The sequence below is a fragment of the Peromyscus maniculatus genome, chromosome 7 (genome assembly GCF_049852395.1).
Source record: "Peromyscus maniculatus bairdii isolate BWxNUB_F1_BW_parent chromosome 7, HU_Pman_BW_mat_3.1, whole genome shotgun sequence".
Lineage (NCBI taxonomy): Eukaryota > Metazoa > Chordata > Mammalia > Rodentia > Cricetidae > Peromyscus > Peromyscus maniculatus.
In genome coordinates, this window is record NC_134858.1 from 85,606,525 (window position 1) to 85,633,420 (window position 26,896).

A 26,896-nucleotide genomic window follows, 5' to 3' on the forward strand; every position below is an offset into this window, starting at 1 on the left:
GCTGATGTGGAACTCACAGAGATCCACCTGCCTCTGCCTCCTGAGCTGGGATTAAAGGCATACACCACCACACCTGGCCCCGGGGTCTAATTTTAAAGGTGTTTTTGTTTGTTGTGTTTTTTTCCTAGACAGGTTTTCTCTGTGTAACACTGGCTATCCTGGAACTCCTTGCTCTGTAGACCAGGCTGGCCTGAAACTCACTGAGATCCTCCTGGCTCTTCTGCCTCCTGAGTGCTGGGATCAAAGGCGTGCACCACCACTGGCTTAAAGTTCTCTTAGTAGTTTGCATGTTCTTATCATCCATATCCAAATAGCAGTCCTCACAGACGTCTATTAAACAATTTCTTCCTGGTTACAAAATAAATCCTATTAGCCTCTCTCAGCTCCCAGGTTTGTTTGTGTAGCTTTGTGTCTCTCCGGGAACTCACTTGGTAGCCCAGGCTGGCCTCGAACTCACAGAGATCCACCTGGCTCTGCCTCCCGAGTGCTGGGATTAAAGGCGTGGGCCACCACCGCCTGGCTTTGTTTGTTCTTCTTACGTAAGTAAAATGTATTTATTTGTAGTGTGTTGCTTCTGATCCGGTGACTATGTCTCTTTGCTGAACTATTCTCTTGGTGTGGTTTCCTGTCTGTGGATGTTTAACATTGTAGTCTGTTGTCTCTGCTGCTGTCACAGATGGCCCCGGGAGCTTTCAACAGCATTTCAATGGCGTTTGTACTTAGATTCTCTCATCTTTCGCCATTCTTTCTGTACATACCACACGCCTCATCCATCAAGCTAGGTCAGCGACTTGTATCTGTTCTGTCTGATTTTTGAAGCTGCCTTGTATTTCATCAGAAATATCCACCCCCAGGGCGTTACGTTTCCAGCTATGCATGCCATGTGGTCTTCCTGGGCTCCCCCTCTTGAGAGAAGCAAGCTGCTTACCATTTCCTACGCAGGTAAGATAACTATCCTGATAAAGCGTTTGCTGTCATTTGATACATACGTACCAGCCTTGAGAAAGGTACACGCATGCCAGAAGCACTCAGTGTAGGTGCCTCTTCCTGGGGGAAATAACCTTCTAAGGGTACACCTTGACTCTCAGTTTTTCTCTTTGGCTCAGGAAGAGAATAATCGGCCATGGTTGAATAATACCATTTCCTCTACATACTACCATTTATCTCAAAATATGTTGTCTTTTCAAATGTTGGAATTTATAAAATAGTTCAGTCGATGGAAAAATTGGTTTTGTTCTTTAATTGTGATTTTGTTGTTGTTTTTGTTTGGTCAGTTGGTTTTGGGTCTTGTTTGTTTGTTTGTTTGTTTGTTTGTTTGTTTGGAGACAGGGTGTCACTATATATCTTGAGCTGGCCTGGAATTCACTATGTAGACGAAGCTACCCTTGATCTCATAGAGATCTGCCTGCTTCTGCTTCCCAAGTCCTGGGACGAAAAGCATGCATGTGTTTCTGTGTGCACATGCACATGAGTACAGATGTCCACAAAGGCATCAGACCCCCTGGAGCTGGAGTTATAGGCAGCTGTGAGCTGCCTGGTGTGGTCACTCGGAGTTGAATTCAGGTTCTGTAGGAGAAACAGTATGTGCTCTTAATTTTATGTGTGTGTTGTGTATGTCTGGGTGTGTGCGCCATCATTACCGGGGCATCCCCTGACAAGACGGCAGTGCCTGTGGGTGGGTAAAGGAGGAAATAAACCTCATGGAGCTAATTTCGGGGAACAGCATCTACTTTATCGCACATGAGCAACCACTGAGATATTGGAAGCCTGTCGACTGTGACTGGTTAGCACACTACCTCGGACTGGACAGTGAGCGCTCACACCACCAGGGTCTCTGTGTGGAAGAAGTACATTCAAGGAGACGTAAAGAGGGCAGGCTAGTACTTGGTGACCGTACAGTTAGTTTTTCAGGCTTTATCTCTGCGCCTTTCCTTTACCCACGTGAAGCTCCCAGAGCCATTGTCCACTTTCCTGTTCATCCTGTTACTGCTTCCTGTTCTTGTTTGGTTCTTGGTTTTGGTTTTTCCAGACAGGGTTTCTCTGTGTAGGCCTGGCTGTCCTGGAACTCTCTCGGTAGACCAGGCTGGTCTCGAACTCAGAGATCCACCTGCCTCTGCCTTCCAAGTGCTGGGATTAAAGGCATGCGCCATTGCACCCAGCTGTCACTACTTTCTTATTTCTTATTGTCTTTCTTAGTTGCTCTGGGACTGAATCTTAGCCATGTTTTCAAAGTCTGGTTGCTGTTCCGTACATCTTTCCCTCACTTTGAGAGGTCAGAAATCACTGTCATATTTGAACTCTGCATTGCTCTGTGGTTCTTACACTTCCTAATATGGAAGCTATTGGTTTATATCTGTCTCCTACCTATGACTAGAATATGGGATCAAAAATAATGTCTAAGCCAGATTATGGTAACATATGTCTATAATTCCCATACTTCAGAAGTGGAGGCAGGAAGATTAGGAGTTCAAGGGCATCCTTAGCTACATCTGGAGATTAGGGCTGCCCTAGGCTACATGAGACCCAGTCTTTAAAAGTAAAAGTGGTTCACATCTGTAATCCCAGCACCTGGGAAACTGAGGCAAGAACATTCCTGTAAATTTGAGGCAAGCCTCAGCTACATAGTGAGTTCACGACCAGCCTGGGCTCCAGGTACAATCCTGGCCCGGTTAAAGAAGAGAAAAAGACACAGACTGTCATTTCTCTCCCACTGCATTTAACTGAAATGTCTTCCATTTTCTGGTTAAAATGTATTGTTTATAAAACAATTGTTTATAGTATATAAAATTAAGAAAAACCTCGCTCTTACTTCAACAAGTGTGCCCATACCCACTAGCCTCCATCAGCCTCTGGCGCTGTGCACCACTGTGCACAGTTCGCCTACTGATTGGTACCTCCCATTCATCGACATCTGCGCAGCTGTAACTTAGGCAGCCGTACGAGTGCATGTGCTTCACATTTTCTAGAGCATGGCCCTGTGGGATTGTCTGTTCCCACGTAGCCGCTTCTAGTGCAGCAGTTCTTCCTGTCCCGTATCCTGTTCCCCACCCCTGAAACAGTAGCCCTTCTGTTTGCTCACCTCTCGCCAAGGCTCATCAAGTCTTCTCTGTCGATCCAGGAGCACAGCTTGGGACAGTAATCTCACTTCCTCTCTCTGGAATAATTTGCTTCTATATGGATTGGACCTACGTCTTCTATCTTTTTGGTAAGCATAAATTTTTGACCAAGCTATAATGTAAATTTAGAATGTAATAGTAGTGGACTACATTTAAATGTGAGTCTGTCTCCCAACTTTCTAACTTAAAGATTTCATAACTGAACATGGGAGTTCGTAAGAATTTAGTCAAGGGCTCCTGAACCCACAGTGACCAAACGTTAGTTCAAAGTCAGACATGTAAGGAATCTGAGGTGCTTCCGGCAGCACGGCAGACACGTTGTGTCACGTGACTTCACCACAGCCAAGGCTCCGAGGTAACGTGTGCTTTGGACATGCGTGCTGTGGCTCCCCACGATACTGATGAAGGCTGCCTGAAACACCTCAGCTCAGATTCGAGAGCACTGTATGTTTTCACTGTGCGTGCAGTTTTCTGCTGTTCTAGAAACATGATAGTTTATTATGGAAAACAAAAGACAGTCTTCTCCTGATGTAATTCTTCAGCATGTATCAAATCACTGTACCGTTGGACTGGATCTAAGTGTGTGATTTTAAGAATCACTGAGAGCCGAGCAGTGGTGGCGCACGCCTTTAATCCCAGCACTCGGAAGGTAGAGGCAGGTGGATCTTTGTGAGTTTGAGGCCAGCCTGGGCTACAGAGTGAGTTCCAGGAAAGGCTCGAGAAACCCTGTCTTGAAAAAAAAAAAAAAAAAAAAATCACTGAGTTGAGAGTCATAAGAAAGAATCGTGATTTTTTTTTTTTTTTCTTTTTTGGTATTTGGAGACAGTGTTTCCCTGTGTCATAGCCCTGACAGTCCTGACTGTCCTAGAACTAGCTCTGTAGACCAGGCTGGCCTCAAACTCAGAGATCCCCTGTCCCCAATGATTTTTTTATAGATATATAATCTTCTCAAGGTATATACAAAATGCTGTTGATATATTCAATTTTATTTAACTGTCATCTTTCTATTTTAAGGTATAATTGGAATAGTTTGGTTTATTTTATGGATGTGGCTAGTTAGTGATACACCAGAAACTCACAAGACAATCTCCCATTATGAAAAAGAATACATTGTGTCATCGTTAAAAAATCAGGTATGGACTTTGGTACATGTTAAAAATTAAGATAATCTTTGAAATAGAACTTTCAGTTACACATGTCTTAAGCAAATTAGGATAAGCAAATGAAATAAATGTCTAAAATACCATCTGGGGAAGTGCAATTCTTTCTACACTAAAACTAATTTCTTCTCAAGGTCATTCTAGGAACTAAGAGCATAAACAGCCATGAGTCCATCTGAGCAGACAAATACAACCTGAGGACAAACAAAGAGGGTGCCATTATTAACGCCCTTAAATTGGGGAATCCTACCTTATGTGACTGTCCAGCAAAATCTGGGCCAACCCATTTATCAAATATTAATAGTTTAAAGTTGAATGGTGGTGGCACACGCCTTTAATCTCAGCACTTGGGAGGCAGAGGCAGGCAGATCTCTGTGAGTTCAAGGCCAGCCTGGTCTACAAAGTGAGTTCCAGGACTGTTACACAAACCCTTTTCCCAAAAAACAAACACACAAATATATTGCTAATTTAACATCTGTTTCAAAATAAAAATGAGTGTAAATAGAAATTCTCGTATCTTTTTAAATTAAGATTTATTTTTCTATTTTTAAATTATGTGTATTTGTCTGTGTATCAATATGCATGAGAGTGCATTTTCCATTGGAGGCCAGAGGTGTCAGGTCCCCAGAAGTTACAGAAGAGTGTAAGCCACCCAGTGTAGGTGCTGGAGACTGAACTCTGCAGGAGACATATGCACTCTTAACTGCTAAACCTTTTCTCCAACCTTTGACCTAGGGCATCACCCCCAGTACCCCTGCCCTGAAGGTCATGTCTGCACATGGCTGCATAGAAAGCCCTCACCTGTTTTCATCCCTGAGATGGCGATGTTGCCCAGGCTAGCCTCAGACTCCAAGCTCAAGTCACCCTCCTGCTGAAACCTCCTGACTAGCTGAGGCTACGGGTGTGCAGCACCACACCCAGCTTGCACGGTTTTTAAATCTTTTGTAAATCTTTTCAGTATAGCAAAGGCTGGATAGTGACATACAGATTCTAGTAAGACCTTCCAGTCTCTTTACTTTTCCCTTATGTCAATCAGCCTCTAACTGTGGTAATGACACTGTTCTCTCTTTTACAGAAGCATTCATATTTATAGCAGCATTGACACCTGTAGCTTCATGACAGTTATAACTCTACTATACTATATTTATCTTTTCCTCTAATCTCAGCCATAGGTCCTCTAGTTTATAGATTTAATGAAACAACTGAAATTTGTTAATTGCTTTGCTACTTAGCATTTCAAAGAAGTTGATTTTATGATCTAGAATGTACGACCAAGGTTGGTGTTCTGTGCTCTGGGCTGATTGTAGCTAATATGGCATGTGGTTGAGCTAATATGGCATAGGTCAACAGCCGCAGCTTCTCCTAATTGAGCCTGTCTCCCTCAGCTCTCTTCCCAGAAGGTGGTACCATGGGTGTCCATCTTGAAGTCACTACCACTTTGGGCGATTGTCATTGCACATTTTTCCTACAACTGGACCTTTTATACGTTACTGACATTATTGCCCACTTATATGAAAGAAATCCTAAGGTTCAACGTTCAAGAGGTAAGAGAAAATAGTCATCTACTTCCTGTGTAGAGAACATGTTTTCTGAACTGCACACACAATTCCTTTTCACCCAAATTAAATTCGGTCATTTCCTTCTGTGCTAGCTGGTTTTTATGTCCACAAGCTAAGGCATTTGAGAGGTGAGGGCCTCAGTGGAGAGGATGCCTCCTTAAAGAGCAGGCTGTAGGTAGCCCGTGATGAACATTACTTAAGTAAGTGAAGATGCCATTCTAATTTAGTCATTACCAAATGAAAGTGTCTAGGGACACCCACATATTTGGGATGATAACTGTAGGTGAATGTTTGTAACTGACTCAGTGGTGCTTGTTTATAGGAAGAGGTGGAGTTGAGACTAGTCTGGACAGGGCTTCTGGGTAGCTGGCGATGCTCTACTTGTCATAACTGACTTTTGAATCTCCAGCGTATTAAACTATGCATTTGATTTTATAATAAAAATGATTTTAAATAAAATTTTGGAGACTAAAACTGTTCTGGAGCTGGGGGTGGGTGCACAGACTAGGGAGGTGGAGGCAAGAAATAAAAACAGCTTGTTCTCTGTGAAGCAGTGCAGGCTGATTGCAAGACTTTCCAAATTTAAAGTAGCATCCTGGGTTGGGGATTTAGCTCAGTGGTAGAGCCCTTGCCTAGCAAGCACAAGGCTCTGGGTTCGATCCTCAGCTCAAAAAAAAAGTAGCATCCACGATGACCTGGAGCTGACAGTACTGTCTCCCCGTGAGACCAGCTGTCACAGGGATGGGTAAACTGAGTTTTGAGATCCCTGCAAATGCCAAACGTACTTTCTGTGATATATGAACATTATCAACATGTTGCTCCACCATATGTGTGGTGTTTTCAAGTAGTCAGGGTTGGCTGTGACTCATGTGCGTGTTCTACCATAACTAATCCTGTCTCCCCTCCCCACTTTCAGAATGGGATTTTATCTGCATTGCCTTATTTTGGCTGTTGGATATGCATGATTCTCTGTGGCCAAGCTGCTGATTACTTAAGGGTCAAGTGGAACTTTTCAACTATAAGTGTTCGGAGAATTTTTACCTTTGTGGGTAAGTGAGATGAATCAGGTTTTGGTTTTTTTTCCTAGTTATATCCATAAGACACCAAAACTCCCTCTGATCCATAAAATATGAGATTTCCCTCCACACAACCTGTTTTTCAGCACACAAGCTGGGTGTAAGGGCTGAGTCTCACAAGACCCCCTCTTCCATTTTAGAGGTTAGTCACAAGAACTGGACTGTGACCTATACTTTTAATGCAGGGTTCCTATGGCCTGTCCTTGGGTTCAGTTAATTTGCTAGACTGACTCACAGAACTCAGGGGACAGACTTCATTTCTGTCTACTCACTCATTGTAAAGGGGCACAAATGAATAGCCAGACAGAACACTCCTCAGGGCTGTGGGGCTGCCTCGCCCTCCCTTCATAGGTACACACACCGTGCCCCAGGGATCTCCACTGGCGCCTCCACTGGAGTTCTGCTGCTCGGAAGCTCATCCAAACCTCATCCTTCTCTTTTGGCTCTGTTGTTAGTTGGTTATTGGTTTGCTTGTTTGTTGACACAGAATCTGACCATATTATGGCCAGGCAAGTCTGGAACTCACTCTACAGCTCAGGCGGCCTGGAACTCAAAGTAGGTCCTCCTGCTTCGCCAGGCCTGATTACCTGGTTAGTTGCTTGTGTCTAAGACAGATTCTACATGCTATACTAACTGGGTCTGGCTTCAAAATTCACACCCTACCTGCTCCAACTGTCAAGAGCTGGGATTACAGACCTGCACCACCACACGCAGCCCAAACCGTGTCCTTTTGAGCCTTTTCTGTGGAGGCTTCATTATGCCAGCATGATTGAGTAAATCAGTGGCCATTATGATCAACTCAACCTTCAGACCCACCTTTATCTCCTCCTCAAAGACCGGTTGGTCTTTTTGATAGCCAGTCAGCATTATACCTACTTTAGTCCCAGCTACTGGGGAGGCGGAAGTCAGAGGATCATTTGAGGCCAAGAGTTTGAAGCCAGACTAGGTAACTTAATGAGATTCCATCTCCAAAGGAAAAAGACGTTGAGAGCCAGACCTTGTGGTACACCTCTGTGATCCCAGCACTTGGGAAGTAGAACCAGTAGAAGCAGAGGTTTGAAGTCTTCCTCTAAGACGGAACTGGTTTGAGGCCAGGTTGGGCTACCTGAGACCCTGTCTCAAAATACTGGGAAAAACATACTGTCTAAGGCCACTGGTCCCAATGTTACTAGTCATGTTATTAGCAAACAAAAGACGATCTTAATCACTCCAGAAGTTCCAGAGGCAATAAGGCAAGAGTATAGAGCAAGAATGCATGTCTCTTCATATCACAGTAGCCAAGGCAGCCAAAGAAAAGAATAATCCTTTACCTTGTTCACGTATGAAACCTGACTTTGGTTCCCACAGCCTCAACTGCCTGTAACTCCACCTGCAGGGCATCTGCTACCCTCTTCTGGCCTCTGCGGGGACCAGAGAATACACACAACATACATAAAAGTTACATGTTTTAAGTAAATTTGGTCTGGGAATGGTGGTGTACACCCTTAATCCCAACACTTGGGAAGCAGAGGCAGGCAGATAGATCTCAGTGAGTTTGAGGCCAGCCTGGTCTACATAGTGAGTTGCAGTCCAGGACTACTTAGTAAGATTTTTGTCTAAATAAATAAATACAAATTTGGGGACTGGAGAGATGGCTCAGCCCTTAAAAGCACTGGCTGACCTTCCAGAGGACGCTGATTCGGTTCCCAGCACCCACAAGGCAGCTCACAACTATTTGGAGCTCCAGTTCCAGGGGATCCAATGTCCTCTTCTAGCCCCATGGGCACTATACACGCACATGGTACACAGACCTACATGCAAGTGAAAACACCCATACACATAAAATAAATCTTTTTTTTTTTTAAAGGCATACTGTGAAAGGACCCATTCTATGTAAATTCCACAAGCACCTGCTGAGCACCCACTATAGGAGATGTTATTCTGTCCAAATACTGCTCTGACTTAAATTGCACATCTTTAAATGAAATAATTCCCTTTGGGCTGAGTCTGATGTTTTTTTCTTCTGTGGACCTGCTCTGTATAAGGCATATGCTCTTTGTTCTAATTCTTAGAACCAAGGGATCACATTTCTAACTTCATTCAACAAAGCTTATTTTTCTGAGGTGTATCTCTGTGTGTGTGTGTGTGTGTGTGTGTGTGTGTGTCTCTCTGTCTGTCTGTCTGTCTGTCTGTGTACACGCACACATGAGTATATGCCATTGCATTAGTCACCGGATCGCCCCGGAGCTGGAGTTACAGATGGTTGTAAGCTACCCAGCATGAGTGCTAGGAACCAGACTCAGGTCCTCTGGAAGGGCAGGAAGCACTCTTAGCCACTGAGCCCTCCCTCCAGACCCCTGGAGAGTTTACTGTGTTATTTATCTACTTGGATTATGTGAATTTTAATCACATTCTATATCGGCCGTTGCTTCTCCTCTCAGCCCAATTTTTCAGTCTTTCCGTCCTTGAGGGCCAGCTCTAGCTGCAGACTGAGTCCTTATCATATGCAGAGTGACTAGCACTGCGAGGGGAGGACTTCCGTTTCTTGTTCCATGATTGCAGCCCATGATTCCGGAAGGGCAGGTTTTCTAGTGATGAAAGGTACCGGCGGCCCTTGGGCCTTCCAGGCAGTTCAGTGTTTCTACAGTAGGTGGCAGCACCATCCAACTCAAGTTTCTCCAGTTTTAAAGAGAAACAAATACAATAATGGCGCTTCTTTTTCTCCCTCAACCCCGCAACTTCAGGAATGGTCGGCCCTGCGGTGTTCCTGGTCGCTGCTGGATTTATCGGCTGTGACTATTCTTTGGCTGTTGCATTCCTGACCATATCCACGACGCTAGGAGGCTTTGCCTCTTCTGGGTTTAGCATCAACCATCTGGATATAGCTCCTTCGTGAGTACAAATGCAAAGGTTTGATGGGTTGTCTTTCATTTTCTTCCTGACAGTCAGTAAGACAGAGATAACATACACTCTCCCATTTTGGCCATTCATAAGTACAGTTCCTCGGGCTGAAGTAGCACACTGTTGTGTAACCATCACCGCCTACAGTCTCTCGACTCTTAACATCTTCTCCAGTCGGGATTCATTCAGTGACCACTCATGCCACATTTCCCCCTCTTCCCACATCCTGGCAGCCACCATTCTTATTTCTACTTTCCGTGAATTTGACTTCCAGAGGAATGACTTTAAATCTCTTTTGCTAGATTTCAGTTTACACAACTGGTCAATGTTTAAGCCCTGACCTCCCTCCACCTCCACCACGGTGTTCTCCTGCACGCTGCAGTGACGGTGTAACATGAGTCCATGCAGGCCAGAATAAGAGCTCCGCAAAGGCCCATCCTGGGGAATTACCGTGGGGCTTGACACATAGGAGGCTTTGATTGACAGATGACTGACAAAACCTTCTTTGTCAAAGACAAAACTGAGAATTTATTTCAGTTGGTAGAATGCTTGCCTATGGTCGGGAAGCTATAGATTCAGTCTCCAGCACGCATAGACTGAGCACCATGGCTCACACCTGCAGTCCCAGAACTTAGAAGATGAACAAGAAAATCGGAAGTTCAGGGCCAGTCTAGGACACAAGAGACCATGTCTCAATAAAACAATAAATACAATAGGGCCAGCTGGATGGCTTAAAGGCTTAGAGGCATCAATATTTGCCAACAAGATTGATGACCTTGAGTCCAAATTCTGGAACCCATGTAAAGATAAAAGAAAACAGCTAACTCTACAGAATTGCCCTCTGACTTCCAAATGCAGTGTGTGTGTGTGCGTGTGCGTGTGCGTGTGCGTGTGCGTGTGTGTGTGTGTGTGTGTGTGTGTGTGTGTGTGTGTGTGAGATGGATGAGCAAGTGGAGGCAAGAGGAACAAGACTTCAGGTTCAGCCTTGGCTGCAGTTCAAGGCCAGTCTGACCCGCAGGAGAATCTGTCTCAAAAAACAAAACAAAAGAATTACAAGGAGTAGAGCCATTGACTTGCCCCATGACATTTAGAGCATTATGTTCATGTAAACACAAGTGTCTATACTTGGTTGCTTACTAATCACGTACACAAACATTATCTTGTTTGTCCTAGAAGCTGTCCAGTGAGGTAGGCGGAAGCTCTTGACTTACTCTATAGAAACTCAGGTTCAGAGAAATTAAGTGGCTTATCTTGTGCCACACAACTAACAAATGCTAAACCCATAATCTAAACCTAAAATTCTTACTTTAAGCCCAAAATTGTTTCTACATCTACCTCTCTGAAAATATTCTTTGAGCCACAGTTCTAAATCCCAGCTGAGAAGATAAAAGAAAGGGCTAGATTGAGTACTTTACCCCCAGAAGATTTGGGGTACTTCATTTATTAAAAGCAATGAATATTTATTTATTTTTAGAGTAGCGCGGTAGTTTTTCACACTCTTTGAACCACCCCAGTCACACCTAGCTAGACATCAGAGCCTCTAATCCCGAGACTCCTCCCTGTTCTGCTCCATTCAGTGAACACCAAGAAAAGCCCTTGTCCATATAGCTCCCAGACCCTGGGCAAACCTCACCAGGCCTGGTGGCACACTTCTGTAATCCCAGCCGTAGGGAAGAGGTTGGTGCAGGAGTGTCACAGGAAGTTCAAAGCCGTTCTGAGCTACATATTGAGACTCTATTTCAAATTTTTTACAGAAAGAACCTGAGGGGACCTTTAAAGTTATTTTAATCTGCTCTCATATAAAAAAAAATTTTTTTAAAGTCCAAGGAAGTCAAAGTTGGGGCTTAGTCTTGGCGCTCAGCTGGTAAAGCGTTTGCCTATGTGTGTGAGGAATTGAGATCAATCGCCACTGCTGAAAAGGAGTATCATTGAATCTTCTCAACAAGGTCCTTCAGACTGGACACTCTTACAGCTCCACATATGACCTCTGCTGGCAGACACAGATCACAGAGCACTAGCCAGATGTGGTGGCTCACACTTCTAATTGCAACACTTGCCCCTCATTTTTAGTCACAAAAGTAAATACCTAGTGGTGGAAGAATTTACAATATATTACCAACTTTAACAGTAAAATATAAAGGGAAGAGTTCAGTGAACTTTTCAAACTAGGAAATGTTTGTTATAAGTACATATTGGTGAGGTATAAACTAAAGGAGTTTAATACTGAAAGAAGCAATACTAATTGCAGCCAGACGGTAGTGGTGAACACCTTTAATTCTAGCACTAGGGAGACAGAGGCAGGCGGATCTCGGTGAGTTCAAGGCCAGCCTGGGCTACAGAGTGAGTTCTAGGAAAGGCACAAAGCTACACAGAGAAGCCCTGTCTCAAAAAAAAAAAAAAAAAAAAAAAAAAAAACTAATTGCAGGCCAGTGTTGGGTGTTGGTGATGCATACCTTTAATCCCAGTACTAAGAAGGATGAGGCAGGTGGATCTCTGTGAGTTCAAGGCCAGGCCAGCCTGGTCTACAAAGTGAGTTCCAGGACAGCCAGAGCTGTTACACAGAGAAGCACAGTCTTGAAAAAAACAAACAAACAAACAAAACAACTAATTGCAAGGAAACTTAGTTGAATTTAGTGACAATTTGAAAGATAACTGTAAAAATAAAGAACACTTCAAGTTGGAAAAGCCAAGGCACTAGAAGCTGTCCCTTTGGGAAGGGGACAAAGGGATGTCCATTTTATTAACAAAGAACTTCATAGTGACTGGGGCATCCCTGGCTACATACCTAGTTAGTTCAAGGATAGCCTAGGCCATATGAGACCCTGTCTCAAATAACAATAACTACTTGGCAAAGCGTAGAGAGCTGTTGATTTTTCCAGTTGTCAATTATTGCACTCCCTGTGTGTAAACACAGTTGTCTAGTGCTTGACAACTTGTACGAAACATTATCCTGTTTATCCTGAAAGCCGTCTAATGAGATAGGTGGGTGTTGTTGACCCATTTCAAGGCTGAGGAACCTTCAGCATTTAAAGTAGGAACCAAGCCCCATTACCCAAAACAGACTCAAGAAGATAGAGAATAATTTTATAATTGAGGGTCCAGGCCCATGGCTCAGTGGTAGAGAACTTACTTAGTGTGTGTAAAGCCTGGGTCCAGCCTCCAGTACTACAAACAATAAAGACAGGAAATACAGTGATTAATGTTGTTCCTTACGCTAAGAAAAAGGAATCTGGGAAACAGTGCAACTGAAGCATGTTTCTGATTGTGTAACTTACAGCATATAGTTAGTTACAAGTTGGATTTTTAGTAATCCTGTCAATATGCTCTACAGACCAGGGGCATCAGCTGAGAGCTGATGGGGATGTAGACCCCTGAGCTCCACCACAGACCTACTAACGAGGATGCACACTTTGAGGTCCTTGGGTGAGCCCCTTGCACGCTGGAGTCGGAGGCTCTGGCCCAGCTCTGTCCTCGCACCCCCTCAGCAAGCAGTTGTGGAGTTTGTGTACTCCCATTTAGTACCCCAACTTTAGTACCGACACTAAGAAAAAATTCAGTGCCTGCTTACCAGATTGGTTAAAGTCAGGAATGAACCAATTAAAGTTAAGCAGATGGAGTATAGTGTAATTTATTTTTTTCAACGAATGCTAGGTATCTATTTGTGCAAGCTCTAACAGACGCAACCTGATCAATGGTGGGAGACAGAAAGAGCCACACAAATAAAGCAACCGTTTTTTGTTCCAGTGATTAGAGGAGCATGTCCATAATCCTAGCATTCAAAAGGCTGATGGCAGGTTGAAGTCAGCATGGCCTACGTGGTGAGGTCCTGTTTCATAAAAGCAAAAAAGTATGGCTGGCCCTTTAAATAACACTGAAGCCTGAAGAACCAGCGCAAAGAGGTTAGCCAAGCAAAAGAAACAAATATCAGCCAGGCTTGGTGGCACAGGCCTTTAATCCAGGGAGGCAGAGGCAAGCAGATCTCTAAGTTCCAGGCCAGCCTGGTCTACAGAGCTCGGGATAGCCAGGGCTACACAGAGAGACCCTGTCTCAAAAAAGAAAAAAGAAAAAAAAAAAGAAAGAAAGAAAAGAAAAGAATGAGTATATCTATGCTCTTTCTAAACCGGATGTAGCCCTGTGGTAGAATACTTCCCTCACTAAGAATGAGTCCCAGGGTTCCCAGCACCACAGCAGAGACAGAGGAGCTACAGAAGAGGTGAAAGAAAGAAATTGGTGTGTCTTGGTCCATCACAACAAAAGAGGCTTAAACAATTCAACTTTATTTCCATCTAGTTCTGGGATACATTGATAAAGAAAAAAATTGGGATTTGTTCTTAAGATAAAAGAAACCTAACCCAAGCATGTTAATAAGCTCACAGAAGCAAGCCAGGGAAATATTACACACACACACACACACACACACACACACACACAGCATCGAACCTAGGGCTTTGCACATACTCTACCCCTTGTCCGTGAGGGAAGGAAGAAGAAAATGGTCTCGAGTTCTTTGGCGCTCCTCTCGGATAAAGGTGGTAAGGACACACAGAATCCCTGCAGCAGAGCCGCAGCTCCTAGATGAGCCCGTGTGCATCCAGAAGCCAGAAGAGAGCACCAGCTGGGACCCTCTTCCCCGGACCTTCTGAGCCTCGAGCTCACGTCTTGGCTAGGCCAGCAAGTCCCAGCAATCTTGTCTTCTGCACTTGCTCTGAAACTGGAGTTATAGGCATTTTCAGGGATGCCCTGCTTGTCTTATCTCCTGGGGGCTGGGATTCAAATTCTCAACTTCACCATAGCGAATGCTCTTCACCACTGAGCCATCTCTCCTGAGCCTTCACAGAGCTGATCTTACTATTAGATAACGATGTGTGAAGTACTTATAAACCCTTCCTCATTAGGTCTCCCAGCAGATAGTCAATATTCCTATTAACATGGAGTGTACTCATGGTATTTTCCAAGATTTTGTTTGTTTGTTTGTTTGTTTGTTTGTTTCAATTTGAAACAGGCCAGCCTCAAACTTGTAGCGATCCCCTCCCTCAACATCCTGCCTGCTGGGATTGTGCTATGGGTGAAACCATGATTTGTCTGTGGTTAGTTTTGTTGCCCGGAACCTGGATAGATTGTCAGTTGCTATGTCAACAGGCATCTCGAATTTCAGTACCAGAGAATACTGACTGGATCTGTCAGCGTGTTTCCCCATCAGTCTTCTGGGACACTTCCTGGCCAAGGATAATATAAATAGCCGAATGGGCTTCTTGGTGCTGACATTTAGTACTGCGTGGCATTCCTCCTCCGTACTTAGGATCTGTCGGTAAAAAGGCCTGACAGCATCGCAGCTGGCTCCTCCTCCTGCCAAGGTGCTAATGGTTTAAAGAGGGGGTGGGTGGGGAGAGGTCCTGCCAAGCTTGGTTAATTTAGGATGTGCTCCCTGGGGAGAATGAGCCAAAAAGATCTTGGCTTAATTATTATATGGTTTGTGTATGGGCTTAAAGCATAAAAATACGGATGTTTGTAGATAGCTGAATTAGCACAGCATAATTATTATTGCTTTTGTTTTCTTTTTCATTTTCTTTTCTTTTTTTTTTTTTTTTTTTTTTTTTTTTTTTTTTTTTTTTTTTTTTTAGGAGCCATTCCATTTAAAATGAGAAAGCAGCTGAGCAGTGGTAGCCCCAGCACTTGTAGACAGAGGCAGGCAGATCTTTGGGAGTTCGAGGCCAGCCTGGTCTCCAAAGTGAGTTCCAGGAAAGGTGCAAAGCTACACAGAGAAACCCTGTCTCGAAAAACAACAACACCAAAAAAAAAAAAAAAAAAAAAGAAATCCTGTCTCAAAAAGTTTGGAGCTTAAATCTGTATTACAACCTGTCCTTAGTAAACAACTCTTTTTTGGGGGGTTGGGGGTTGGTTTTTTGAGACAGGGTTTCTCTGTAGCTTTGGAGCCTGTCCTGGATCTCGCTCTGTAGACCAGGCTGGCCTCGATCCGCCTGGCTCTGCCTCCCGAGTGCTGGGATTAAAGGTGTGCACCACCACCACCACCACCACCACCACCACCACCACCACCACCACGACCACTCGGCGGTAAACAACTCTTTATGAGTGTGTGTATGGTAGTGTACACCTGGAATCCCACCACTCAGGAGGTAGGAGGAACAGAGATTCTAGGCCAGCCTGATCTGCCTCAAAATTTAATAAGAGGGCTAAAGAGATGGTTCAAATGGTTAAGAATACGTGTTCTTGCAAAGGACCTGAGTTCAGTCCCAGCACCATCCATAACTACAGTTCCAGGGGAATCTGACTCCCCCTTCTGACCTCTGAGGACATGTGGTATACATATACCTGCAGGCAAAACACTCATACATATAAACGTAAAACTTTTAAAAAAGAGTTTAATGACAGGGTATCCTTGGGACCCCTCCCATCCAGAAGCCTTCATCACTTTTTTATAAGTCTACATTTGGAGATGAAGAGCTGTCTCCATGGCTAAGGGCACTTAACTGCTCTTCTGTTAGACCTAAATCCAGTTCTCATCACCTACGTCAAGAGTCTTACCACCAGCTATGACCAGTTCTAGTAGAGCCAAAACATTCTGTCCCACTTCAGGCACCTGTACACGTGTGGAACACATACACTCATGTCAGTACATACAGATAAATAACAATGATAAAGATTTCTAAATAATAATAATAAATGACATTTGCTCTGCTCAAAATAGTAATAGTAAAAATGCTTATAGCAGTAGTCTGTTTCTCGAAGTACCAGACGCATGGTTTCACTTTGGGAAAATGTCACAAGCTATATATTGATGGGTTATATACTTTTTTCATGTGTGTACTATGTGGTGACGGTGGTCTTGGTCATGGTGGTCATGGTGGCGGTTGGTCTCCTTAGCCCAAACTCAGGTTTATGAGGTGCTAGGGATCCAACCCAGTGCTTCCTACGTGCTAGCTAAGCTCTCTACCAACTGAGCTGTATCCCCAGCCCCTTAAAAGGGACTTTTTTCCCTTAGTAAATCTGATAGAGTAAAGGGAATACACCTCTACGTGAGAACCTGAAGATAATAGGGAAATAGTTTGTTGTTGGCTGGCCCAGGGTCACACATACTCTGAATGGCGGAGTTAACAGGCATCTTCATGTTCCTGCTGACTTACAGTAGGCCTCTACAGATGATAAATCTTTGTTTTTCATAGGATGGAAATCCGAGAAGGCCTTGGCCACGGCAGCCTTATTTAGTCGGCGTGCTTCTTAAATATGGCATACTGAGTTTGGGGGGTTTTGTTTTGTGTTGAGATGGGAATCTGAGCTGTCCTGGAACTCACTCTGTAGACCAGGCTCGCCTGGAATTCACAGAGATCCTCCTGCCTCTGCTTCCCAAGTGCTGGGATTAAAGGCGTGTGCTGTCTCACCAGTTCAGACAGAAATTCTTTGAAGATTTTAATCTAAACATTGATAAGAATATCTGATTTGCTAAGATTTACCCTTAAAATAAATCACTTGTTTGAGAATGCTGTCCCAAACTTTTTTGAAGATTTTGAAAAATCTTTGTCACATGCACAGGGTAGACCTAACTTGTCTATTAGGATGTGTGTGAAGATTTAAGTGTCAGCAAATTAGTGAAACAAGTGAATTGTGAAATTATATGTTTAATATGATCTCATGTCTAATTACATACTTGGAAATATAAGCATACGCAAACAGTAATGAGGATATTTACCAAGGTGCTAATTAAGTGATTATTTCTATATGAAAGAATTAAAGACTTTTACTTCCTTAATTTTTTTCTTGTCTATATAATTTTCAAATTTTTTTAGTTCAGGGAGCTGGTGAAATAGTTCTGTGTGTCAATAAGCTTGTCACTAAGTGTGGTGACCTGAAATTGGTCCCTGAAATACGCATGGTGGAAAGAGAGAGCCGTGTCCCAAAAGTTGGCCTCTGACCCCTGCTATCATACTGTGGCACACACACACACACACACACACACACACACACAAATAAATAAATAAATATGTAAATTTAAAAAATATGTAAATTTAAAAAATAATTCAACTTCATAACCAGGAAATAGCTACTTCTAGCTGCTAGAGATTGGGATCCAGGACCACAGCTTACTGGACAAGGGCTCTACTACTGAGCTATAGCCCAACCTATAATTTCTTTCTTTGTTTGTTTGTTTGTTTTGGGTTTTTTGGGGGGAGGGTGGTCTTTTGAGACAGGGTTTCTCTGTGTAGATTTGGATCCTGTCCTGGATCTCGATCTGTAGACCAGCCTGGCCTCGAACTCACAGAGATCTGCCTGCCTCTGCCTCCCAAGTGCTGGGATTAAAAGCATGAGTCACCACTGACCAGCTCTTTGTTTTAAAACAAGTTAACCTCAAACTTGGTATGTAGCCAAGGCTTGCCTTAAACTCTTTGTTTTGTTTTATTTTTTTGTTTTGATTTGATTTGTGAGATGGGGTTTCTCTGTGTAGCCCTGGCTGTCCTAGAACTCACTCTGTAGATCAGGCTGGCCTGGAACTCACAGAGATCCACCTGCCTCTGCCTCCCAAGTGCTAGGATTAAAGGTGTGAGCCACCACTGCCCAGCTCTCTGTGGTGTTTTATGGGCCTTTGTGGTCATTTATTTTTATTGCTAACTCAATATAAGCAGTCTCATAAAGGCCCTGCTACTGACCTATCTGCTCTAAGCTGAACTGACCCACCTGTCTCTAAGGCTGCTTTTCTTGCTCAGGCATAGATACCCTCTGGACCTTAACATAACTACATGCAAGGCTTTTGTTAAATATAATATCCTGGTTCAGTGAGTCATTTCATGAAGACAGAATGGAGGAGCTGTCTGAAAGGAGCCGACCTATAACCCAAGCCTCTGTGAAACTCTCTCCTCAGGTATGCTGGTATCCTCCTGGGCATCACAAACACATTTGCCACTATTCCAGGAATGATTGGGCCCATCATTGCCAAAAGCCTGACCCCTGATGTAAGTAGAAATTTTGCTTGTAAACTAAAAAGATTTGGGAGTTTTCACATCTCTGTCAAATTTGGTGTATTGTAATGATAAAATTCTGAGTGTTTATTCCTTATGAAATTTTTTTTTAATATATATATGGGTGATTTGCCTGAATGTTATGGCTATGTACCATATCCATGAAGTGCCCAAGGAAGCCAGAAAAGGGAGGGCATCGGATTCTATGGCCCTGTAGTTACAGGAGATCATTAGGCATCATGTGAGCGTGGTTGTTAGCCATTATGTGGGTGCTGGAAACCAAACTCAGGTTCCCTACAAGAACAGCAAGTGTTCTCAACCACTGAGCCAACTCTCCGACCTTTGATGAAATCCTTTGTGACAAAAATACAATATAAAATAAAGTTTGTTGGAAGCTGCTACTTTATTGGGTAGGGATGCCGGTCAGTGACTAAAGCCACATACCTTAGTGTTCCACCCTGTCCCTGTGCACCACGAGGAAGGAGAGAGACTTACGGGTTCCAAAGACTTTAATAAACCACCACATACGCGGGTCACTGATCAATCAGGGCTGCAGGACAAGGACTCGGGAGCCTTATTTCTCCTGACAGCCCCCAGCAGGGACTGAAGCAGGGTTTATAAGCACAAAAACCACAAGCATTTGTTGCTATGTGACAGTTACAGTTTTCTTCACCAATCAGGAGTCAAAGATTAGGGACTTTCCTTGTGTGGTCCATCACTGTCAACCGACAGAAATGTGAGCCTTTTAGTCCCACCAATCAGATCCATTTGTTGTTTCTGTTGTTAGGAACAGCCATAATGTCTTAGAGAACTAAGGGGCATAGCAGACTGTTTCTATTGTCTAAGGAGGAGGTTGATCAGCTATTGGAAGGTTCCCAGCTCCCCTAGGGCCTGGGAACTTGAACTTTGTTTCACCCTGCAGGTAAAATAGAGTCTGAAGTCAAAATGGCTGTATTTAGGCCAAGGTGCTTTTGCCTGCTCCCTTCATTAGTAGATAGGAAAGCATACTGTTTTCAGGATGGAGATGTGCCTCGGTTAGTAGAATGCTTTCCTGGAATGCATGAAGCCCTGGGTTTCATCCCCAACATAAAACTGGGCATAAGGGAGTATACCCATAATTCCAGCACAATAACAGAAAAAAGTATACTGTTTCCATAGAGCACTCTTTGAGGGTTAGGCAGAATAAACAGAATTAAGTGAAGGTCGTTAGCCTGGAACCCAGTGTATGGGTCAGGCTGGCTAAGGAAACAGTGCTGCTACGAAGGAATTGAGCTCCATAGCAAGATCAGGGCCAGCCTAGGCCGCATGTGATCATCTCAAAAGCAAATAAATAAATGGATAAGCCAGACACAGTTTCGCCTGCCTGTAACCAGCACTCAGGGTGCAAGGGCAGGAGGATTGCCACTAGTTTGAGACCAGCCGTAACCAGGGCTACATAACGAAAGCTGTCTCAGAGAAAGGAGAGAGGAAGAAAGGAAGGAGAGAAAAGAGACAGGAGAGAACTTAGTTCTGTAAAGACAAGTTACAGATTCACAAATCCTAATGATACAGCTGAAGACATAGTGACACAGCGATATACCCAGGCAGCTGTTACCCACAGAGCAGAACGCTGCCCCTCAGCAAGCTAGTACCCCTTCCTCACCACCCAGAGCAACAGCCATTAGCCTTGTCTGAGCTTTTTATAGAAACAGTCACAAAAAAAAAAAAAAGAAAGAAAAACAGTTGTCAGTCTGCGCTGTGTCCGTCTGTCGTTTTGCTTATGTCTGTCTATATTGGTACAACTGGTTCATCCTCAGTCATTTGATCCTGTACTAAAGAAATGCTCAGCCGGGTGGTGGTGGCACACACCTTTAATCCCAGCACTCGGGAGGCAGAGGCAGGCGGATCTCTGTGAGTTCCAGGCCAGCCTGGGCTACAGAGCGAGATCCAGGAAAGGCGCAATACTACACAGAGAAACCCTGTCTCGAGAAAAAAAAAAAAAAAAAAGCTCCACCATCCTGCTCTTGTTGCTGCTGCTGAGTGTTTGGTTTGTTCAAGTACAGACTTTTATGAATGACGTTTCTGTTCTCACAGCCTTGCAATATCATCTTTTTTTTTCTAATACAAATTCTTCCATTGCGTTTTCCTTCCTTGTCCAGAACACTATTAGAGAATGGCAGACTGTGTTCTGTATCGCTGCTGCTATTAACGTGTTTGGTGCCATTTTCTTCATACTTTTTGCCAAAGGGGAGGTGCAGAATTGGGCTCTCAGTGACCACCATGGACACAGAAACTGAAGACGACAACAAATAATAACTAATGTACTTTTATTTATCATGTAAACTGAAAGTGCCTTCAGTATTTTAACGTGTAAGCATTCTATGAGAGAAAAATAGTACTTGTATTACATTTTTAAGGTGATCATGAAATGTTACTAGTTGCGAGATTATTTAAAATGAGCTGTTTTTAATTATTAATAATGTATCTGCCAGACCTTACATTGGGGTTCACATACCCAGCTGCAAGTTAGGCAGCATGATATAAGGGAGGGTTTAAGACAGTTTTTCTTGGCTGGTCAGTGGTGGTGGTGGTGGTGGTGGTGCTGCTGCTGCTGCTGCTGCTGCTGCTGCTGCTACTGCTGCTGCACGCCTTTAATCCCAGATAGGCAGATCTCTGAGTTCGAGGCCAGCCTGGTCTACAGAGTGAGTTCCAGGACAGCCAGGGCAACAACAACAACAAAAGACAGTGGTTCCCAACTTGTGGCTCATGACCCCTTTAGGAGTCAAATGACCCTTTCACAGGAGTCACCTAAGGCCATCAGAAAACACAAACATTTACATTATGCCTCATAACAGTAGCAAAATTATAGTTATGAAGTAGCAATATATCAATTTTATGGTTGGGGGTCACCACAACATGAGGAACTGTAATAAAGGGTCACAGCATTAGGAAGGTTGAGAACCCCACTGGCTTAAGAAATGAAGCTGAAATGGACCCTCCCTCACTAGTACACTTGTTTAGTTAAATTAGATAATCATCTCAGATCTTGTTGGATGCCTGTTTTTGTCTACTGCCCTCATAAAAATCGTTGCCAACTCTCCCTAACACGTAGATCTCATTAACATCTCCATAAAGCCACCAGCCACTGTAAGCCTTGGCCTGGCAGCTGGACCAAGGGATCCATGCCCAGGCAGCTGCCAAGCATTCCCTCCCTGGCTTCGGGGCTGAGATGCCCAGCAGTTATCAGAGGCGGCTTCCAAGTGCCGGGTCAATGCCAAGTGTTTGGCCGACACTCTTTCCCCGTGGCTGTTAACGTGTAGATAAAGCCCTAAGTGGACCCCAGCAGTCGGATCCACAGCTACTGTCCGGACACTGCCAGCCTGCCCTTGCCAGCACCCAGGCCTGATTACCGGCAGGTGACTTACAAAGCAAAGTGGGATGCCCAGCCAGTCGCAGATAACATCATCTTTGATTAAAATGACTTGCACACGAATCAGAGCATAAATGTTTACATTTAGTTTTTCTAGCTACATTAGAATTTTTTTTAAATGCTTTACATTTTTTTTCTTCAGTCTGTCTTGATTTATGCTTCTGGTTACACTTTAAAGTGACTTTCAGGGCCAGGGGTTTGGCTCAGTGGTAGAGCACATACCTAGGACTCTGTTCCATCCAATAGCAAAGCAGAGCTACAGGGCACCCGAAGCTGGTGAATCCCCTTTGCCATGCTTCCTGAAGCCAGCTTCTGGCAGCTTCTCCTGACCAGTGTCTACTGGTTGTTGGGCATACTGTAAGAGCACCTAAGGATTGAAAGCCTGCCTTACCTACTGTTGTATCCGTTCAGCGCTTATCTGTAACATTTTAATGAACTTGGTTAATAGAACACGGTGTAAATACATTTATATAAATTTATTTTTAAATTTGTAAATATAGGTTAAGTTGCCATGTGACATTTCTTTTATAAATCATCAAAATAAATCCTTTTGCATTAACTTTTTGTGTTTTTAATTTATTTTATCCTACGTGTATGGCATGGGTGTTTCGTCTGGGCACCACTTTCGTACTTGGCTGCTCTAGAATGGAGTTATAGGTGGGTGTGAGCTGCCACGTGGGTGCTGGAAATTCAACCCAGTTCCTCTGCTAGAGCAGCCAGTGCTCTTAAGTCTGAGCCATCTCTCCAGCCCCCTCTGCGTTAACTTTTGTATCTGACTGTTCTGTCCACGGTGGCTGTTTTACATCTTTTCTGCATCCTCCTGAAGCCATCCTTCAGCTGTAAAATGGGAAGTGAGGCAGCATCAGAAATCACTATTCTCACTGGAGATGTAGCACATAGGGCACTTGCTGAATATGTGTGAGAACCAAGGTTCATCCAGAAAACTGAAAAAAGAAAAAAAAAATCTCTATTGCCATCCTTCTGCTGGCCCTAGTTCTGAAAAGTACAATCTTCTTTCTTAAGAACCTGCCAGCAGCCATGCTTGGTGGTCCACACCTTTAATCCTAGCACTGGAGAGACAGAGGCAGGTGGATCTCTAAGTTCGAGGTCAGGCTGGTCTACAGAGTGAGTTCCAGGACAGCCAGGGCTGTTTCACAGAGAAACCCTGTCTCGAAAAACCAAAAAGTTTATGCTTATGTATAAACTGCTCCAGGGAAAGGCCTGAAGAAAAAATAAACAGCGACAGAACGCTGAGGATTGGATGGTCTGGGCTCTCTGATGGAGATGAATTGCCAGCTGACCTCAGAAACCAGGCTCATGAAAGAAATTTAGACACCGAGGTCTGCAGTCAGTTTTAGCCCTTACATCTTTCTCCAGACTCTGGTCGGCTATTGAATTTAGCACCTGTTGCAAAGCAGATTCCCTGACTTGTCTTACAGCCACATCCCACCATTAGAAATACAACTTCCCTGGAAGAGAAAAAAAAAAACTCAATTCAAATTTAAGTCTGAGCCAGGTGTGAGAACGGATAGTGGCCTATACCTGTAATCCGGCAGTTGGGAGGTGAAGGCAAGATAATCACTCCGAGATCATACTTGGCTACACATCCAGTTCAAGGCCAGCCTGGGCTACATGAGACCCTGTTTCAGAAAATAAAGTTGAATACATCTCAGTGCAGGAAGAGCATTGGGCAGCGCCTGCATCCTCTCAGCAGAAACGTCACAGCCTCGTGGAATGCGTCACTTCCGCTAAAGAATTAAACTCTTACAGATGCCTTTGCGTCTCAGAGCAGTCACAGCCTGTACTGCCGGCTCTAATGTTTTCCTCTAAAGGAAAACACACAAGATATTTCCAGATTCTCGTCAACAGAGAGCACGATGAAAAGATGTGAAAGGCCGCAATTTTCCGGCTTTGAGGAAGAACACTGGTGATTTTCCAGGTGTCTGTTCTGAGTTTATCTGGAGGCTGAGGAGGAAACGAGTTCCACCGCACTGCCAGCCTCAGGGCCGCAGAAGCCGTGATTGCGCAACTGACTCCATCAGCTAAACATCCAGCCGGCCCAGGGCCGCAGAGACTACCCTCTGGGCCCTAGAGATAGGGGGAGACGCTAATCAATACCCACATACAAACACAGGGTTGCATTTTTAGGCTGAACAACTAAAACATCCTCGCATTCTCAAGTGTGGGCGCCTGTCAGGATCACGCATGCGTATTGGTCGTTTGCCCTTAGTTCGCTGCAAACATTCCTAATCGAAAGCATTTTATAATTTCACTCGGCAATCTGAAATACGAACTTTAGTTTCGTTGAGATCGATAGCAATCTAAACAGGATAGTCGGGTCTTTTTAATGCTTAAAAAAAAAAAAAAAAAAAAAAAAAAAAAAAAAAAAAAAAAAAAACTTTTGTGTGGCAACTGTGAAGGAGAACTGTGAAGGAGACATGATGACATTCTAAACTTCCCAAACGCTCATAATGTGACTGTCTAGCCAGAGGCTGGGTGGGAAAGAGCAAAGACACACCAGTACCTCTTAGTTCCCTAAGAGTCAATCCAGGAGATCAGGGAGTGGTGGCGCATGTCTGCCTGTCACCCACAGGCAGAGTCAGGAGTTCCAAAACATTCTCAGCTACTTGGTGAGTTCAAGGTCACTGTATGGGGGGTAGGGGAGGTGGGCCGGGGGTCCTTTAGGGAACTATTCCTTAGGAAAGCCGGCTGTTCTAGAGAATTTGATGAAAGCTACCCAAAGCGTACTGGTCTCTCTGGCCACTGACGCCTTACATGGCCACTCCGCAGTGGTCCTTGGACCGCTTTCCACTGTTACCTTTCAGGATGCTTCATAGCCTGTAATCCCCACTGCCTGTTTTCCCGCACTCCGTGGGTCACACCTGACTTCTTTCAACACTGATCACAAGGGCCGGGGAGGTAAGGGAAAGCCAAGCGAGAGAGCCCTTCGTCCAAAGAGACCACGGAGTTAATGGATAACAGACTAGACGAGAGCTTGCAACTTCTTATCAGTAGGGGAGGTCAATATCTAAAACATTTAAGAGTGTTTGGAGCTCGACAAGAAAAAGAAATAAAAGTAAGCTGTGGGTGGCGGCGTCACGCACAGTCCTAACAATGGAGAAGCGAGACAAGAGAACCGAAAGTGTGGAGTCATTCTGGCTACACAGCGGGTCCCGGGCGAGCCTGGGATACCTGAGACCCAGTCTCAAAAACACCAACTGTCAGAAAAGGGAAAATGGAGGAGCAGAGGAAAGAGATGACCATGCCCGTTCACAAGGGGGAAGGGGAAGATAGATAGAGATTGGCAAATCTCCTAGGTTTGGGCTAAGGTTTGTTTATTTTTGGTATGGGTTGGTTTGGTAACAGGGTCTCATGTACCTCAGGCTGCCCTGGAACTCACTATGTAAGTGAATCTCTCTCTCTTTTTTTTTTTTTTTAAGATTTATTTATTTATTATACAGTGTTCTGTCTGCATGTATGCCTGCAGTCCAGAAGAGGGCAGCAGATCTCATTACAGATGGTTGTGAATAATCATGTGGTTGCTGAGAATTGAACTCAGGACCCCCGGAAAAGCAGCCAGTGGTCTTAACCTCTAAGCCATCTCTCCAGCCCTGTTAGTGAATCTTAACTTGAATTTAACTCTCCTTCCTCTGTCTCCCAGGTACTAGCATTATAATGTGGCTTGTATTTCAATTAAATAGGGACTTGTCTCTGTACCCCAAACCAGACTATGTGTCCTGCGTGATTCTTGCTTAGGTTCATGCTTATTGTGACAGAGATAAAGGCAGCCCACAGATGTCCATCCTCATGGTAATATTAAGTTGAATGTCTTGTTTACTGAGAAATAATGTAATTTAAGAACATGCAGAGACCTCAAAAATATTGAGTAAAAAGTTTCATAATACAATATCCCTTTCAAAAAACCTTTAGCCGGGTGGTGGTGGCACACACATTTAATCCCAGCACTCGGGAGGCAGAGGCAGGTGGATCTCTGAGTTTGAGGCCAGCCTGGTATACAGAGTGAATTCCAGGACAGCCAGGGCTACACAGAGAAACCCTGTCTAGGGGGGCGGTGGGGAGGAAATTGAGACAGGGTGTCATTAAGTAGCCTAAGCTGGCCTAGCACTTGATAGCCCTGACTAGACTCACACTTCCATTGACTCATAGCATTACCTTCTGTCTCATAGTTCTGTGGGTTATCAGCATAAGCCACTACATCCAGCAACACTTTTTTTAATTTATTATAATTATTTATGATTATGTCTCCCTATATAGCTCTGGTTGGCCTGAAAATTGCTATATAGAGCAGGATGGCCTTGAACTTATAGCAATCCTCCTATTACTGGTTTCCCATACTCAGGGATTTGATCTAACACACTCAAGGGTTTGATCCCTAGTACCAAAATAAATACAGTTTAAAAAAACATCTTAAATGAGGCTGGAGAGATGGCTCAGAGGTTAAGAGCACTGGCTGCTCTTCCAGAGTTCAATTCCCAGCACCCACATGGTGGCTCACAACTATCTGTAATGAGATTTGGTGCCCTCTTCTGGCCTGCAGGTATTTATGCAGACAGAACACTGTATATATAATAAATAAATCTTTTAAATAAAATAAAATTGGGGGTGTAACTGAGGGTGGAATGTTTGTCTAGTATGTGGAAGGCTCTGGTCCAAGCTCAGCCCCACACACAGTGCAGACTTCAGTGGCTTTTATTAGGGTCCCAGGT

The 26,896-nt window shown here is 44.0% G+C and overlaps 1 protein-coding gene across 1 annotated transcript in view; it reads left to right on the forward strand.

Moving 5' to 3' along the window:
- Slc17a5 (solute carrier family 17 member 5) overlaps window positions 1-22,728 on the forward strand; it is a 37,903-nt gene extending 15,175 nt beyond the window's left edge. Inside the window, exons 4-11 of the mRNA XM_006980040.4 lie at window positions 855-942; window positions 3,119-3,205; window positions 4,131-4,249; window positions 5,662-5,820; window positions 6,752-6,884; window positions 9,635-9,782; window positions 18,664-18,754; window positions 20,899-22,728. Coding sequence (XP_006980102.1) covers window positions 855-942; window positions 3,119-3,205; window positions 4,131-4,249; window positions 5,662-5,820; window positions 6,752-6,884; window positions 9,635-9,782; window positions 18,664-18,754; window positions 20,899-21,036 — 963 coding nt within the window. The 3' untranslated portion in view covers window positions 21,037-22,728. The remainder of the gene's footprint in view (window positions 1-854; window positions 943-3,118; window positions 3,206-4,130; window positions 4,250-5,661; window positions 5,821-6,751; window positions 6,885-9,634; window positions 9,783-18,663; window positions 18,755-20,898) is intronic.
- Window positions 22,729-26,896: the final 4,168 nt, after the last annotated feature.